Consider the following 17,828-nt stretch of genomic DNA (forward strand, 5'->3'; position numbering starts at 1 on the left):
CACCACGAAAGACCCCCCAGCGCGGCCTGAAGCCCTCGGTGGGCTCCCCCCGCCCCCTGCGGCGCGGAAAGGGAGGGGAAGCAGCCCCCCCTCCGGCTCCGGTGCCCCGGGGAAGGGGGCGAGGGCGCGAGACCCCCGACATGGCGGGGCCTAGGCAGCCAACCCCCCCCCGCCCCGCCCCGCAGGGCGTCACCGCTTCCTGTCGCAGGGCGATGACGTCAGGCGGCGCGCGGAGGGGCCGCCGGCGCCGGGATGCACCGGCGGGGGGTGGGCGCGGGCGCCATCGCCAAGAAGAAGCTCGCGGAGGTGAGGGGGGGCGGGGGCGCCGGGGACGGGCCCTGGGGAGGGGAGCGGGGCCTGGGGAGGGGGGGACAGGCCCCGCCGGGCCGCTTTCGGGGGGGGAACCAGGCCCCAGCAGCCCCGCGGGGGGTCACCGGGCCCATTTTGGGGGTAGCAGATCCCCCCCAGCCTCCCCCATCCTGGGCGGGGGGTGCCGAGGCCCTGCTGGTCCCACCTGAGGGGTCCCAGACCCCCTTGGGCCCCTGGAGGGGGGCGCCAGCCCCCCCCCCCCGGTCCTGCCCCCTCTGCCAGTGCCCTGAGCTCTCCGGCAGCCCCGGTGCTTGCCGCGGCCCCCCGGTGCCTCCGTCCCTCACGCTGCGCTTTCCTCCCACAGGCGAAGTACAAGGAGCGGGGGACGGTGCTGGCCGAGGACCAGCTGGCCCAGGTGGGAGATCTGCCCCCTCCCCGGCAGCGGGGTAACCGGCAGCAGGGTACCGTGACAGCGCGCCCAGACCCAAGGCCGGGGCCGTTTCTCTCTCTGCCTCAGAGTCCGGATGTAACGAGCAGCGTGGATAACGGTGGCCCCCATTAGATTGCTCTTCCGTCAGAAGGCTGTGACATTTCTGAGGGATCTTTCTCTGCCTCCTTTCTCAGGCCCCTCAGCAACGTCTGTTTTATGTAGAGCAGTTTCTACCCCGTGCACATCATGGAGCAACTGCCGCCCCTTCTAAGCCCATCTCTTGGTTCGAAGTAGCCCTTTGCCTTGCTGTATCCCCGCTGTGGCCTGACAGTAGTTTGTATTCGGTGTTAAAATGTGCACTTTGCGCTGTGTGAATGCGCAATGTGAATGTGCATTCAGTGTTAAAATGGAGAATTATGACTTCAGCAAGCAACTTTATCTTCTTTCCTTCCTTTAAGACCACTGGGGCATCTGCACTCAGTAGGCAGCGTGTCAGAGACCCTCATGTTACTTGAGGACTGTACTTACTTAGTTTCGGGGGGGGGGAGGGTAAGTATATGATATGCTTATGGAAAATACGCATTAAATTAATGTTAAGACAGAAATGCTTCTTCTCTGCAATTGTGTCTTTCAGATGTCTAAGCAGCTGGATATGTTTAAGACCAACTTAGAGGAGTTTGCCAGCAAACACAAGCAAGAGATCCGTAAAAATCCCCAGTTTCGGGTCCAGTTCCAGGATATGTGTGCAACAATAGGAGTGGATCCTTTGGCATGTGAGGAACAGGCACCAGGGTTTAACGAGCTAAGGCTTCATCTCCCTGTTGTGATACAGTAAACACTTCTTGGGGAATCTGATGGAAGTTGTCCTCGAGGAAAGCTGGTGGTATTTTGATTCTTGGGGTTTGTCAGTTGGTCAAGGAAAAGAAGCAAGTACCTTGAGGTGCTGTTTATTTCAAAGAGGAGAAAAGAGGTGGAGATTCCCAGAATGGAGACTATTAATTGACAGATCTGACAGTGCTATAGGTCTTTGCTTACCTTAGGGGGAAAAACACTGTCCTCTGAACCAGACTTCTGGTTCTGTGTCTTTCATGTCTAAGTCTGATATAGTCAAAGATCCCTTAACCTCTTCTGTCCTGTTGCTTCACAGCCTGCAGCTCTGCAAGGAGTAAGCAGGCTGCTTGGCACGAGTAACCGTTAAGGAAGGATATTTTTGCCAATGGTCTAATCGCTTTCCCCTTTCTCACTTTACAGCCGGTAAAGGATTCTGGTCAGAGATGCTGGGAGTTGGAGACTTTTACTATGAACTGGGTGTGCAGATTATTGAAGTTTGTCTGGCTCTGAAGCACAGGAATGGAGGTGAGGCTCCTGCTGTGTCTGGCTTCTATGGAGAAGAATTTCCCTCTGGAAAATGAGTCACCTCAGTCAGTGTTATGTTCTTTGCTAGATTCAGAAAATGCTGAGATGAGTTTTGTCTTCATTGCCCCTGAAAAGCCTTCTTGTTTTTATAACATGTTAAAGTTATGTCACTGGTAATTATCCAGGTTGATTAGTTTCTGTGGAAATCAAGCAACTCTGCCCTATTTAAGTAATGAAACTGCAATTCCCATTACCTTGAGGAAACAGTAGTGATAAATGACAATCTTGAAGGAATAAGGAGTAAGTCACTGCTTTGAGCCTGACACTAAGATTGTCTTTAAAGGATTACAGCAATATCCAGAAGAATAAAAATAGTAGTAAGTGCCTGATAAAGATACTGGGTGCTCTCCACTCCAGAAGGACAATCTGAGACCAAGAATAGGCTACATCAAAACCAGCTGAAACTTGAGTGTGATACATTTGTGGGGGAAGGCAACAGCTGACTGCTGCATGTTAGTTCTGCAAACAGAAATGACGAGACACTTATCTTACTCGGCCTTAACTGGGAACAATGAACAGCCACTTGTAAAATGTTAAGGCAGAGGTGAGCCAGTGGCAAACGCACAAAGGAGACTTGACTACTCTTTTTTTTATAAGCAGTAATGCTTTCCTGTCCTCTTTTGTTGACTCTTAGGTCTGATAACACTGGAAGAACTTCATCAGCAAGTGCTGAAGGGAAGGGGGAAGTTTGCTCAGGATGTCAGCCAGTGAGTACCTGTTTTACAGGAAAGGGGAGTCAAGTAGCATTCAGGGAAGAAAAGGGGGATGATTGATCACTGCAGCACTTGAAGATGCTGCTATTAACTGGATTCCAAATTTGATTTCTAATGACTTCTAAGTGTGCTGTTATAATTCTGTTAACCATTTCAGTTCAGAAAGCAGAAGTGTGCTTTCTCTGTAACCCCTTAGGTGTTTAAGGACTGTGTCTGTAACACAAATCTACACTTCTGAAGAGGGGCATAGACATCTAGACTAATTCTAAATTGCTTTATAAAACACTTTTCATTACCTAAAGTTGCAGCAAGCACCAAGCAGCTATTGCTCCTAGCTTCTGCAGTTCAAGCCTTCCTTATTTACAGAATGTAGTGTGCAGTTCAAGAGGAGCTCTTGCTTTAAAGCCTTGCATTGACCTCTGCTTCTCAGGGATGATCTCCTTCGTGCAATCAAGAAGCTGAAGGTCTTGGGGAATGGCTTTGGGATTATTCCTGTTGGTGGAACATATCTGATCCAGTCTGTACCAGCTGAACTGAACATGGATCACACAGTCGTCTTGCAGCTGGCAGAGGTATCGAGTCAGGAGATTTTAAAATACAACCACTATGAAAGAACCTTACTGCTTCCATGACAGGAAACACATGGTGTAGAAAACACAAATTCCAGCATGAACACAAAGCTAGAACTTGAGCTGAGAGTAAATCAGGCCTGTAAGCACAACTGTTCACACTTTTCTAAACTACAGACTTAAGCCTTGACTAGGAGTATACAGTATTTTTCCTCTCTTTTCAGAAAAAGGGATATGTAACAGTCGGTGAGATCAGATCCAGTCTAAAGTGGGAGACAGAACGAGCAAAGCAGGTGCTGGTATGTATGAAGGTCTCTTGTGCATTGTGGGGTTAAATGACAGTATAGAGTGGCTGCTTCTGCAGCCCTCCTGCAGACGCTTTGGTGGGGATGTGTGATCACAGCACGCATAGACAGTCCTAAGCTAAGCCGGTAGACCAAAGACAGTGTACGTGCTGCTTCAGGGTAGGTTGAAGAAGCCAAAATCTTGGGTACAAACTCAGCAGCTGCAGATGACATCTGTGGCTTCACTGATTAACTCAGTTAAAAGCTTGAATCTTGTTAGCTCAGGTCCTGCATAAACATACTGCTGTAGCAGGGTGGGCATGATTGGGTGCCTGAATTATATTCCCTGAGCTCAAGATGGGCAACAATTATTTTTGTTCAAGTTCTACAATACTCCCTTACCCTAGGATAAATGTGAGATCAGGCATCCACTATGAATGGCTTGTCAGCCATTTGGTTAAGTTTCACTCACAGTTTCCACTCTGTACAGGAACACTTGCTGAAGGAAGGAATGGCCTGGCTGGATACACAGGCAGCAGGAGACCCTCAGTACTGGCTGCCTGCTCTCTTTACAGAGCTGTACTCTCAGGAAATCACTCCAGAGGAAGCCAAAGAGGCAATACCTTGACTGCTAAGTATTCTGTGCCTGTATATAATTCTTCTTGTGAGATTATTTGCATATCACCTGAAACACAGGGACAGTGGACTTTAAATAAAGTTTTCTAAAAAGTGTCTAGCTTGAAGAGTTTAATAGGACTAATTCATACTTGCTTACCTTTGAATTTTCTCCTGTGTTGTGGGTGGAAATACCACCTATGACTACAAACACTAATTCCTTGTCACAGCAAGAGGAAAATTATATAGGCTGCTATTTCAACTGCAGTCTTGAATGTGACTGTGTCTAAAGAATCTCAGAGGCAGCAGTGACACTTCTAAAGCAGTTGAGAAACCGTTCTGTAGTCCTCTTTACTCTGTGAATGAGTCATTGTTCCACTAAGTACCACCACAGTCTAGATTCTGCCAAAACAAACTTTATTGCACAAAAAAATCTTATGTACAATAGTATATAAACAAGGTATCTTAGAGTGACTCTTGTGCATATATCTTCAACTCAATTAGGTCTAAAAATCTGTTGCTAAAACATCTCCGCCTAGAGCAGTCATTTGAGGATTGTCACTTTGAAATGGAAACATTCAGAAATGGTAGGACAGAACATTAGAGCTATAAAACTAATACTTCTCTTTTACAGCCACATGCTAGTTATGTGAATAGTGTCCACAATAAGGCATTTTCTTGTTTCATTGTATCGGTGGATGGTAACGCCACATGCATCACAAACAGATTTCAGAACCAGCTCTGCCTTGGGAAGGCAGCAGAGTCACAGCTCTACCCACAATGCTACTGAATGGTGAAAAACAACGTGACATTTACAATGGGATTAAAGAGGCATTAAAGTAGCACACAGCTCATGACTTCTCAGGAGACCCCACTGCCTCCCTGAGACCTTATTTCAAGGTGAACATAGCTTTATTTACTCTCATCTGGTGTATGTGTGGAGTGAGTCCTATGCAAGTTTAGCTTTCCCTCAAGGGAAGACAGGGTTTAAGTCTAAATCATACCAATGACAGACCCAGGGGAGTTTGCTTGCTAAAGGGGAAGAGGTTCCCAAGTTGTTAGATGGCACCTTTCTAACTCAGAAATGTTTCCACCTTTCAGTACTGCTTAAACAGCAGTGTGCAGGCTGCTGACTTCTGCAATAGTTGATACTCAAATCACAGAGACTCCAGATAATTCAGTGATGCATGGGACATTGCCTTTCTGTACATCACACTGCAGGGGTCTTTTGGCCTCTCTCTATGCACTTTCTTAAAGATGACTGGGTTGGAAGATCCCTCACCACTGCTAGGAGTCTGAAACAGAGCTGAGCTGGTGGAAGGTGTTTAAGGGAAGTGGGAGAGGGCCTGAGACAACGTGCAACTCTGTGCTTAGCTTTCTATCAAAGCTCCTGCAAAAAACAAAAGTAGATTAAACTCTTCATCAACAAAACATTTTACTGCTCCAATCAATCATCACCAGGCTCATTTACCTGGAAAAACTGGGTATTTCACCTCCACCTAAGTTATACTGAATACATCTTTGATGTAATGGCACTCACAGCCAGCAGACACCTCTCCAAGAGGCTTGTCTTCGCTCCTAGTAAAAAGCTGCTGTTTGAAACAAACGTTCAAAGCATCGAGGTGTTAGACTTTATGACACTCAGCTAGCTTGCACTCGGCCAAGTTTGGCAAAGGAATTTTCAGTCAGTAATGAGGCATGCACCTCTGAAGAACTCCACCCAGAAACGGTGGCTTCCTTAGCTAGAAATGCCCCTTATTCTAGCATTTCAATCTGATGGATCAAAATAACAGTTGGGAGTGAGGGGGAAGGAGGAAGAGGGGAGAAAAATAAAATATTACACAGACTGGAGGGGTGAAAAGCAAAGAGTACTTCAGTTAAGGAAACAACAACAGCTCCATTCAGAGCAGCCAGATAAAACATTTCTAGAACACTAATTTCAAATCAACACCTTAGAAAAAAATACACAAACTAGACTTATTTTTAAGTGCTCCCCCATCTCTGAACCAATAATTTTCTCACCCTCCCTCCCCCAAAATGCCAGGGTGAACACACCTGCACTCGATTTATGAATTCTTGCAGTTTCCACTTTTCATTCTCCCCTTTGCGCCCGAAGTCCCAGTGGATGAAGTCACCCAGGGCTTGAATAAAGCTTTCAGAAAGGAGCCCAGATTCCACCACTGCTCTTTATCTTTGGTCTGTCTAGAACAGTGTCTAGAAGAAAGACATCAGGTAGGTGGGCTCCCACGGAGCAGAGGGGCTCCATCCCTCCCGACCCGCACAAAAAGGTTTCACCCGGGCACACAGTGCACGGGCCCTGTCATACCCTGGACTCATCAACGTTCTCCCACAGCTACAGCTCCATGTTCAGCATGGCCCCAGGGAAGGGCTCACTGTCTAGGAACAGAAAAGCTGTAAAGAGGAGTCACGGTCTAGATCTCATTCTTTAATCAAATGAAAAAAAAAAAAAAAAAAAAAAGAACCCAGTGTAGGTGTTTCCAAAAAATAACCTGATGCCACATGCTCCAGCTTTCTAGCATAGTAAGTACCTTTTAATAGTAGCCTGTCACAAGCTTGGCTTTGTCTAGCATGAAGTCTTCTCATTCAGCATTATCCACCAGAGCAGTAAAAGGAGACAAAAGACGTCCCGCAGTTTTCTCCGCTCTGGCACTGGTTTGGTTGTCGAGTCTGTCAGGGGTACTCTAGAGTGTGAAGACAGAACATCCCCACGGCTTGGCCTCTCCACTCCTTACGCAGCTCTAAGCTTTGGAACAACCTTGAGTGTCTGTCTCTGTCTCAGAGGAGCTGCTCTCAGAGTCTATTTCTGTATTCTCCTGCTGGTGCTTCTCTTGCACCTTCTGCCGAATTCCTTGCAAACGGATTAATAGGGACTGATAGTCAAAGTGGCCTCGTTTCTCACCAAAAGGATCCTGGAAGGAAAGTGTGGATAGATCTATTAATAAAGACCATTATCCTTCTACAGTGAAGCATCACATCAAACTAGGCTCAGCGTGTGGAATATTTACCAGGGCAAGAGACAGAAAGAAGAAAGCTGCACAGTAATTGGGTGAAGAATGGTCAAAGACTTCAGGGTTAAATCCCAGCTTGTGACCAAGAGGCCCCCCCAGTGTCAAGGCAGAGGTTGAAGACTTTTCTCTGCTTGGAGTCTCTTTTAGGAAGCCTTACAAATCCAGCCAAACTTCATAGACAGGTGAAAGGCCGGGCAGACATGGGTTGCACTTCTCCAAGGAAGAAAGCTATTTCAAAGATTTGGTCTCAAAGCCCACACCAAGGAGGCAAAGAAAACATATTACAAATGAAAGCCTCTGTAACCAGAGGCCAAAGATTTGATCACACTCTATATTAGTGCTACAGACCCCTTCCAAATGAAAGTAACACTATTCTTATTGCAAATTAAATCCCCCAGCTGAGATGTAGCTGGGTTAAAGGCAAGAAGTCTCTGGACATTTAACACTTGCTCCTTTCATCCCAGTTTCAAGCTGAAGATGCACTGCCAGGGCTATATAAGACAGTGGGGGTTTACACTGTCCCATCTGATGTTGATCTTTAGTACAAGCCAACATGCGGCTCCAGAATTAACAAGACAGCACATATGGCAAGTGCTCAACTGATACTGACCCTGGAATGGCTTCATTTTAAATACAGGGTGGTGGAGACAACAATGGCATCTCTCCAGTACATTGCATTGATGCCTTCCTACGCTATCGTTTACAAATGAGCAGAAAACGGAACATGGTAGTCACTACCTCTGGGAACCAAGCACAAGGCAGTGCCAGTCCACGGTGTTCTTCACAAACCCATGGTGAAAGCAACTAAGCCTTGGCTTCTTGCAGAAGAAACAAGAGTGGGCTATGCCTGACAACCCTCTAATGTCATCAAACTTTACTATACAGTCCAGTACTCTCTGTAGATACAAGTGAGGCATGGATCTGCCTTGGGGGAATTTCTCATTCCAAACAAGAGCTCTCCTGCTTTGGGAATCCTTTCATTTTATGAATTATACAGCCAATAACAGCACTGACAGGAAAAAAGGGCTTAACTATAGATTGTTAAATCAACTGCTTCCATCTTTTCTTAACGGTGAAATTTCTCAATGAGTCAGACAAGAGATGGCTGATAAGAAAGGAAGACGCGTCTGTTCATATGCGAACAGCTTGACAATCTATTCTTTAAAGTGTACTTTCCTACAGAAACAAGACTCCTGTATTCAGCCTGTCTAGATGTATCTGCCATATTACCTCTGTTCCTCCACCCCTTCCTCCTCCAGTAACTTTTGGCTCAGTCAGCCACTTTCAACACAATCTGACAGAACAAGGAGTCACAGAGAGGAGTTTCTATCTGCTGTATGAGCAAAGGAACCTCAGAAGAAAAAAATCCTATTAGTATCCCAACAGGAAAACGCTGCAATAGAGTTCAGTCCCCACCAGCACTGGGCAACCTACATGTTGCCCTCCCCCCTTAACACCAAATCGACATGAAAGCAAACTACCTTGGTTTCACTGCTCAGAGAAGTACCTGCTTTCCTGGAGAGTGGCTCAGGTCCAGCATTCAGAGAAATCTAACAGCTTTGAAAGCACTGTCTGTATTCTCTGAGCTTGGGGAAAGCAGTGTTTTATCCACAGGAACGTCTCAGGGTCTCAGTTTCAAGGATGAAGCAAAGTTGGAATATACCCTTGATAGAAAAGGTCCAGATGCATCCTATGTACCTTTAGGTACTGCACATCACAGCACAGTTGTTTCTCACTAAGCTATCCAACCACATGCCCCTCACTAAGGCAGTGTGCGATCAACAGGAAGCTTGTCTGCCACCCACCTGCATTGTCTGTCCTTGGAGATAAAGTCTTTCTTTGCACACCCCTTCATAGAAGTCGTAGTATTCCATGAAGGATTTCTCCATTACGCCCCTGAAGGCAATGAAAGGGGACACAGTCAACACAGGATGACAGCGTTACAGGGACGGTTGCCTCATCCAGGCTCACAACCATCCCACTGAACTCCAGTTGAGCAAATCAACTGCCTGTACAGGGTGTTCCAGACAATGGGGTACAACTAGGCAGGACACACAGCAAAATGAGCTACAGCATCACTGCAGCTGAATGGATTCTGCATGTGCTTACACAACAGCTGCAGTCTCCCTTCCCCCCAAGATTTTCTTTTTTGCCATAAGACAAGGCACATTTATTCTCAAATGCTAGTCAGAGGATGCAGCCATTGTGCACATTAACCCAGCCTTTGTCAATGCACAGCTCCTGGGCACCATACAAATCCGACTACCCCAAACAATCAGTCTTTGCTGGATCTGGGAGAGTTAAAGGCTTGCTCTTCCCTGGAGCAACTCTCAGGATGTCAGGAAGGGCAGTCAGAGAAGTCGATCCTGCTTCCCCCCACACCCATTTTCTTACACTCCCTCCATATCTCCTTTCCATACCGTAAAGGCTCAGGACAGGGACACTTTCCTTCCAGCATGTCGCACACTGCTACTCGGATGGTCTCATGCCGAATGCACTCGTTATAGTTCTTGCTGTCCCCAGGGTGCCTCTCCTGGAAACAGAATTTGGGCCAGTGAGTCCATGCAACTGGAATGGCTCTTAGTCTCTCCCTCCTGGGCCCGATGAATTTCACCAGTGCATGAACCCACTATGGTTTTGTCTGTTCAGTGTATGCTGAGCTAATTTATGCTGCAACTGAAAAGCTAGCAAGATTTCATGCGTCTCCAGAGCCCTGGACTCGCAGAGCTGTGGAGACAGGTCAGCTGATAAAGTCAGCACAGAAACCTGCCTCTCTCCTCATCTCTCCCTGGGATACTGGAGACCAAGTCTGAGAAGTTTGGTTCCTGCATGACAGAACGATATGGCACAAGGAAGCCATTTCAGGAGTTGTGTAGCAGAGAAATGAAGAACACTCCCATCTCCCCAGCAACTCCTCAAATGCCTCGTTTCTGTTACCTTCTGCAGGTGTGAACTAAGCACCCTCTAGTTCAGAGCTGGCTTGCAACTCCCCCTCAAGCCCTGAGTAGAGGCAGAGCAAGCTGGAGAAGAGCCAAGTAACCTACTTTTGTCCCCATTTCCAGACTGGGATTTACCGCCAGAAGCAAAGTGTGGAGGGAAGAGACAAATAGCTGCAGAATCAGACATGACCCATCCCAAACTCTCACCTGCTCAAAGCCGGGTTCATTGTGATAGGGGTTCTCAGTCATCAGAGACTGGATGGAGATAAGGACTGAAGAGATACTCTGTGCTGGGCTCCATGCAGGCCCGGTCCAAGTGCTGAGGCATCAAAACAGAAAAGCATTAATTAACAACACAGGACAAGCCCAGCGACTACCATCCCTCCAACTACCGAAAGATCAGAAAGCTTGGGAAACCACAGGGAGACATCTATACCTTACAGAAATACAACAAGAAAAGAAACAGCTGATACAGATATAAAAAGCATTGGACACTGAGAAGGTTTCAAGGGTGCAGCCAGACTATTCTTTCTCACCCAACTGCTCACGTTAACCTGAGCCAGGCAAGAGCCTGGTAAACTTTACTCCACTGCCAGCACACACAGGGCCTCACATATAGCAGAGCTGGAGAAAAGTAACACTTCCAAACCTCTTACAAGGCACATTAAAGCAAGGGCTGTCATCTTGCACAGCACCCGGGAGCAACACAAGCTACCAACACTACAAGTCAAAACCAGCAACTCGTAAGAATTGAAATCTGAATTTCAAGACCCAAAAAAGATCATCACTTGTGCAGTTTGCAAGGCAGACACTCAGCACAAGGATTAACATAAAAAATACTAACGAATGCTCTGCTACAGGAACAAGGTACTGGTTTCATACACACAGGGGAGCAAAAACCTTTGCACAGACTGGCATAATCAGGAAAAGCTGTTCTGCTGCCTGCTGCCCTTAATATCCTAGTTCTAGATACAGATCTGTCTCCCTGTGAGCTGAACAAATGTACTGACCCACATGTGCTTTTCCTAAATCCTTTCATTCTCAGCTGCCTCTGTGCTTCCCACTTCTGCTAAGGCCAAGGCCCTTGGGTCACCCTTCAATAATTTAGTTTTCATGCCAGGGCTACACTATATGAGCAACAACGCAGCTTGCATGGAAACTGCTGGGTATTCAGACCTCCAAGCTGTGGACGTGCCTACACATCCCAGTGCTTCGCAGGTGCTGGCATCCAGCTTACTGGATCAGGAAGACTGATATGCTGGAGGAAGATGTTCCCCATCCAGACTGCATCCCTCCCACCCAGCCTTGGGCCAGATCCTGGACAAGTATCAGCTCCTTGGACCAGCTTTGGTGTAAATGACAAGTGCACAGCACTGCTGAAACCAGCCTGGCAAAGGCAGTCTTTTAATCATATCACGACCCAGACTCCTTTTGGCTGAACAAATCCCTACAGCAATTCAAGCCATCAATGGCCCTTCCCCACCTGGCTGCCTCTTACTACCTGTCTGCAACAGAAGGGAACATGTAAAAACACCTCAGCTGCAACAGTCCAGGGACTCAGCAAAAATCTTCCTTTATTGGCAAGTGAATCTATCACAGCTGGAGCTGGGAACGTCATACCATGGCCAGGGTTCCTCTAGTAGAGCCCTAAGAGCCGTTGAATCAACCAGGACTTTCACACGCTTAAAAATCAAGCAGGTGAATAACAAGCATTTCCAGCAGTGGAGCCGGTTTCAATAGGCAGCATGGGAGCGGTGGCTTATAAATCATTACACCCACCCTTCAGCCCCACATACTACGTGTAGGTGGAAGCCCAGAGCAGTCAAATGGCTCTCAAGGAAGTTCTTAGCGGCTTTTAATTTTATTTATTTATTTTTAAACCCACACAGAGAAAGGAAATTAAAACCACAAAAACCTATATTCAAACAACATTAAGGATCAGGCTGCGAAGCGCAAAAGCAGAAGAAATGCAGTGCTCGGGCCAAGTCTTTGCAGGGGGGAACAGGAGGAGAGCGGCAGCATCCACTGAACTTCATGCTTCCCCTGCTCCGTTCTCAGGTGCTTTTAAAGACAAGCCGGATTCTTATTTCAGTAGAGGAGAGGATTTTTTGCTGCTTTAAGGCTCTGATTCTGCACATAACTTCACAGAAGCATAAAGGTGCATCCAAGCAAATGTCTGGGGCAACATCAGGGCACAATGTACTGAGAAGGATGCGTGAGGCAGAAGACAGCCTGCAGCCACCTCCTGGTTTCCCCTGAAAATAGCCAAAGTCTCCTCTTACCCTAGAATACTCAGGCAGACTTTCCCATTGCGGTAGAAGTTGGGGTTAAACCTCACTGTGTTATTTCCCGTTGTCATCAGTTTGACCCTTGGTGGGTGGATGGGATAATCTGGAGGACAGCGAAACAGGAACAAGAAGAAACCCCCTTCATAAGGCGTGTCAAATGGGCCTGTGATCAATGCATGAATCTGGAAAACAAAAGCCCGTCTTGCGCACCACTTCAAAATTGTGCAGCACCGTCAAATCCTCAACACAGCCAACCAAAGGCAAGAAATCTCCACCCAGGCAGCGCTACGGACACAGCATCGTCCATAAGCACAGGACGTGTGCAGGCCGCACGTTACCCTCCCTCCTTCCCTCTTCAGCCTGAGCCACTGCTGCGCACTTCTTCCCCCTCTGCCATGCTCAATGTGCAAAGCAGGCTTCCAAGGCAAGGTTTGGCCAGAGTCCACAACAGCTGCCTCCCATACATACATCCCTACAGAGTCCAAACCAGACTGAATCACAGTTCAGCTAGTAAGCTCTGCTTCAAAAAAAAAAAAAAAAAGAGAGAGAGGAAAAAAAAAGTAAGATTTCAAATTTTTAAAAAATCTAATTTTAGGGAAAAAAAAATCAGAATTTCTGCCAGAACTAGAACATTCCTCAATTTTATGGTCTCGTGCTGATTTGGCCTTATTGAAACCAATCACTCAATATCCTCTGCCAGGATCTGAAATTAAGAACTTATTCTCTCCATGCTCATTACCCTCAGAGATCTCAATTGTGTACCAGAAAATCTACTCCCATTGGGCTCTTACGGAAGCTTACTGCTTTCCCATCCTCCTGAAGTGATCCAAGCAGTCTCCTTTAATGTCCTCTTACCTACCTCAGATTTTCGTTACAAGACCCAAGGCCGGTGTTTTACAAACCCACGTTTCCCTTGAAGGGCATTTTCGCACTTCCAGCTCCCAGCGTGAAGGGAAGCCAGAGCTACAGCTAAATGCTCGATGCGGGAGTTGCCTGCGCAGAGACAGTCCCTTTGTGCTGCCTCCAAAAACCCAGAGGCCCTGAGGCAGGCAGGCGCTTACACTGGTGGAGTCTGGGGGGTGCCAAGTTTGTCAGGAAGGCAGAAGTATGCAGCAGAGGGGAAACCTCTCAGAAACCAGCGCAGCCAGAATAGGTGACACTAGCTGGAGAAAGGGCAGCACCAGACAGGCCAAGAAACACACTGGATCAAGAACATTTGAGCAGCCTCTGCCTGCCAGTTCACTGCACTACCTCAAACATAACTGGAAGTTCCCAATCCTGGAAAACCCCTAGAGCCGGGCAGCCAGGAGAGGAAGTACCGGGGCAGGAGAGGCCGCAGCCGTATCGATCCCCAGGGAGTACATCTGCTCGAGGCCATGTGCTGGCAGCGGCTGCACAAGTCAGACCTGCGTACAACCCTGGTACCAGTGAAAACCAGCAGCTCCGCAGGAGGACAGGGTGCAGGTCTGGTGACACATCCCACCACCAATTCATGAGAATTAAACACCTCTGGCCTCCAGAGATACTCCATCTCTGCTGGTGGCTGATGGATGTTTTTCTTTTTCAGCCCCTCTGAGAAGCTCCCACAGCCAACAGCTTTCCAGAGCTGGCTCTTCCTCAAGCTGCTCTGTTGATCTTTTTCAAGCATCAGGAGGATAAAACCAGCTGGAGCAGCGCTTCATTAGTTCACAGGGCCATCGAGGCAGTGCTGGGTTTATCTGTGAAAGCTGCTCAGATCCCTGTGATGACATCTCTCCACCAAGCCAATTTCCTTGAGAGCCTCCTCCCATTTTAAATGCAGCCCATCTCAATGTAACCCAGAAAACTGGAGCCAGATTATTCTCTTGAAGATTCACCCTGACTCCTCTCAAAACATTAAGGGAATACGCCATTTGGGCAAACCCGTAAAGCAGCTATCAACAGCAAAATACAGAGAAATAGAAAGTTGAATCTGCTCCAAATCTTCCCTTACCTTGGTCATGTCGTGGGGATCAGGCACAACAAACATTCCCGGGGGTGGTTCCTTATAAATGGACATGATATCCCTGAACAAAGGAAACAGGAATTAGTCAAGATCTCCCTTGGCGTTCATCAGCCCTCAAGGCACGGAACGTTCTAGACGACAAATCTGCGCACATACACAAAGGGACAGATTTTTAAGATGGAAACTTGCAATTGAAAGAATTAGATGTTTTTCTTTCTCCTTTGTCTCAGTTTTCTGACTGAGCTCTTCCAGCTTATCCTAAACAATAGCTGAGGCAGTTGAAGAGCATAAGCATTCAGTGAATCAGTAAGTGAGGCATCAGCCCAAGTGAAACTTGACTACCTACAGTCTTGCATTTTATGGTAGATCAGCTTCAGCATCTAAGACTTCAACCACAACTTCTATAGGTGAGTTCTCAAAAGTTTTCTTAGGTGAATTCTCTGCTGTCTAATGGACAATTTTCCCTTTCTATGGAAAGCAACTGTTTTCCCTCTCCACACTCAGAGTATTTAAAGAATCTCTTTCTTATACACAGTCATTTATTTTCCCCAAACTGTCCTAACTTTGAGAACTTTGTCACTCTATTGAATTTGGTCTTGATCAGCCCGTGGGTTCAAGAGTTACTAGGACACATAAACAGACACATATAACCTAATCTCAAAGGCCTTGTTTGCTTAGGGACTCAGACTAAATGAAATGAAAAATAATGAATGAGCTGCGACTCAATGCAGTTTGCAGATGTACTGAACGGCACCCATTAACAAAAAGATCCTTCCCATGATCAGAGCTGTGCCGAGCTCCAGGACTAGCTACGACTAAGCCTTCCTGTTTGGGAAGAAAATGGAGTTCAGAGAGGTTTTAGCGCGAGAACAAGTACAAGAGCAACAGGAGAGCCTCGCCTTCCTGCCTAACGTTATGAAGTTAGTGCTTCTGGCCGTTTAGATTGGAAACCACCCAAATATTTGGTGCCATCTTTGGAAGACGTTATACAAGGTCTAGAACAGGCAACAGAGCAAGGATGAACAAGAGACTGGATGGCAGCGATACCTGCTGTGAAGGAAGAGGAAGAACTTGTTGAAACGCTGCCAGCATTTCTAACAATACGAGACCACATTGCTCATTATATCGACAGCTACCGACACGATGCCAGGCTTAACTCGGACGATCCTTCTGAGAGCCAGAGCAGACAAAGCCAGTCGGAGAGCAGAGAGGAGCGTTACCAGCAGGTCGGTGTCTTATAAGCCTTAACCTGCCCGCTGATGGGTACCAGGAGAGGAGCCTGCTGCCCTCTCGGATTAGCGACTGCGAGGAAGAGCCAGCGATCCCGAGGACAGGATCGGAGCGAGGCACCAAGGAGCACCACTGCCAAGAGCCTGGCGGTAACGGACGGAGGAAGAGACCCCGGAGGGGGGATCGGGGGGCGACACGCGAGGCCTGTCCTCACCCAAGCACCTGGGTGCGGGGAGCACCGGGCAAGGACGGGGCCTGCGCCCAGGCCCGACCCCCGGGGACCCCCGGCGATGCCCAGAGGACAGCCACTGCCTTGAGGGCGCCGGGGAGGGGGCGAGAGGCTCCGCCGCGTTACGGGGCTCGGCGCCGCGCCCAGGCAGCCCACTCCCGCGCCCGGGGGGCCCCGCGGGGCGGCGGCGGGCGAGGAGCGGGGCCGTCAGCCGAGGCGCTGCGGTCTCTCACCGTTTGATCCGCAGGAGGCAGGCGGGGCTGGGCCGCTCGCTGTCCCAGTCGCCGCTGACGGTGGGGTCCCAGAAGGCGGAGTGCGTGAGGAGCGCGGCCCCGGCCGCCGCCGCCGCCGCCGCCGGCAGCCCGGCCATGGGGGCCGCGCCGCTGCCCGGGGCGACGCCGGCGCCCGGCGGCGCCGCGCCGAAGCCCGCCGCCGCCCACAGCTCGGCGGGGATGAAGACGCCGGGGCTGCCCGCGCCGCCGCCCGGGCCAGCCGAGGCGCCGCCGCCGCCCGCCGCCGCCAGCACCGCGGCCGGGGCCGCCTCCTCGGCGGCCGGACTCTCCGCCATTCTGCGCCCGGCCTCGGGGAGCTCCGCTTCCGGGACTCCGCACCAGCGAGTCCGCCGGCCAGAGCGGCCCCCGCCTCGCGCCGACACCACCGACTGCCAGCCAGAGCGTCGCCTCCGCCACTCCCCGCCCCCTCCACGTCGGGGGCGAGACCGGCCCGCCCACTACCGCCGCAAACTCCCCCCAGACACTATAGAGTCCGCCTCTACCGCCAGAGCGCCCCTTCCACAGAGAGGCGGCGCGATAGAGAGTACCCTTCTCCCAGGGAGCGGCCGCGCGGCGCCGCGACCCCTGTCGCCGTGGGGGGCTCCCGCAGCCCCCGGGCCGGGCTAGGGGCCCTGGCACATGCAGAAATGTGGCTTTTTTCCCCCCCCTTTTTTTTCCCCCCCCGGGAGAAATGCATGGAGAGAAGCCCTCACAGCCTGGGGAAAGACTGCGGGGCAGGACGGGCACTGCCTGCTCAGCCTCGGTGCCCCACGCAGGCGTATGGCACACACCAGGGCAGCACCGCTGTGACTCCAGCAGCAGCCCCCAGCCCGTCCCAGGGCCTCACGGCCCCCCTCAGCCGCTGCCAACAGCTCCGAGCTCCTCCGCCTCCTCATCCTGCACTTGCAAGCACAGCAACACGGACAGGAACTGAAATAGCCTGCCTGGGGCTGCACAAAGCAACAGACAGGAGATGCCTGTTACTGCAGGCTCACGGGAAATGAGCAGTTACGCTCCTCCGACGAGGGAGAGGACGATCTCTCACGTGTGCACACCTTGCAACACCACCTGGAAGCACTTGATTACTTTTCCATTTACAGGGCCATAGTGCAACTATGACTGACTGATTTTAAGTCCAAGGTCACTTTTCCTTTACCAAGGATATATATAAAGCCTTATTTAGCCAGTTTCACAGACAAAAGATCACTGCATGGAACAATTAAGTGTAACTTGCTCAGAGGCTGAAAAAGGCCAGGTAACGCAGCGTTGTGTTCCCAAGACTATAAACGTGAGCATCTGATGTGCAATGAAACAAATGAGGCTGATAGCTACTGCCTCCTATTAACACACCAGTTTTAGACTTAAGATTCCCAAAGCCCAGTGAAGTGTTACTGACCTGGCTAGTCAGTTCATTTGAGCTCTTGAGTGGTTAATTGCTCTGCCATTTCCCCCCGCTTTACCAGAAGCATAGATAAGCTTTCCCAGATGTTCAGAGGAGTCTTCTTCCACCAACTCCTCCCA

At 49.3% G+C, this 17,828-nt stretch overlaps 2 protein-coding genes across 2 annotated transcripts; one reads left to right on the forward strand and one right to left on the reverse strand.

The window, feature by feature from the left end:
* Positions 1–200: 200 nt before the first annotated feature.
* SNF8 (SNF8 subunit of ESCRT-II) lies at positions 201–4,453 on the forward strand. The gene is made up of 8 exons (XM_026106972.2): positions 201–306; positions 674–724; positions 1,374–1,512; positions 1,991–2,095; positions 2,790–2,862; positions 3,299–3,440; positions 3,662–3,736; positions 4,212–4,453. The coding sequence occupies exons 1-8, from the start codon at positions 253–255 to the stop codon at positions 4,347–4,349; spliced, it is 777 nt and encodes a 258-aa protein (XP_025962757.1). The 5' UTR covers positions 201–252; the 3' UTR covers positions 4,350–4,453.
* A 283-nt stretch (positions 4,454–4,736) lies between these two features.
* On the reverse strand, positions 4,737–16,724 carry UBE2Z (ubiquitin conjugating enzyme E2 Z). The gene is made up of 7 exons (XM_064524626.1): positions 16,269–16,724; positions 14,565–14,637; positions 12,587–12,774; positions 10,512–10,623; positions 9,786–9,898; positions 9,171–9,261; positions 4,737–7,266 (listed from the first exon to the last, which is right to left on the reverse strand). The coding sequence occupies exons 1-7, from the start codon at positions 16,601–16,603 to the stop codon at positions 7,096–7,098; spliced, it is 1,083 nt and encodes a 360-aa protein (XP_064380696.1). The 5' UTR covers positions 16,604–16,724; the 3' UTR covers positions 4,737–7,095.
* Between the last annotated feature and the right edge of the window lie 1,104 nt (positions 16,725–17,828).

This window comes from Dromaius novaehollandiae, chromosome 22, assembly GCF_036370855.1.
Source record: "Dromaius novaehollandiae isolate bDroNov1 chromosome 22, bDroNov1.hap1, whole genome shotgun sequence".
Taxonomy (NCBI): Eukaryota; Metazoa; Chordata; class Aves; order Casuariiformes; family Dromaiidae; genus Dromaius; species Dromaius novaehollandiae.

Excerpts from the sequence above, each read along its gene's own strand:
- SNF8 (XM_026106972.2), top strand. The coding sequence starts at position 253 with ATGCACCGGCGGGGGGTGGGCGCGGGCGCCATCGCCAAGAAGAAGCTC. Across the intron at positions 725-1,373 it reads CCGAGGACCAGCTGGCCCAG|ATGTCTAAGCAGCTGGATAT; the intron begins GTGGGAGATCTG and ends TGTGTCTTTCAG. Across the intron at positions 2,863-3,298 it reads TTTGCTCAGGATGTCAGCCA|GGATGATCTCCTTCGTGCAA; the intron begins GTGAGTACCTGT and ends TCTGCTTCTCAG.
- UBE2Z (XM_064524626.1), bottom strand. The coding sequence starts at position 16,603 with ATGGCGGAGAGTCCGGCCGCCGAGGAGGCGGCCCCGGCCGCGGTGCTG. Across the intron at positions 12,775-14,564 it reads ATCCCCACGACATGACCAAG|ATTCATGCATTGATCACAGG; the intron begins GTAAGGGAAGAT and ends TTTGTTTTCCAG. Across the intron at positions 9,262-9,785 it reads CCCTGTCCTGAGCCTTTACG|GGGCGTAATGGAGAAATCCT; the intron begins GTATGGAAAGGA and ends CATTGCCTTCAG.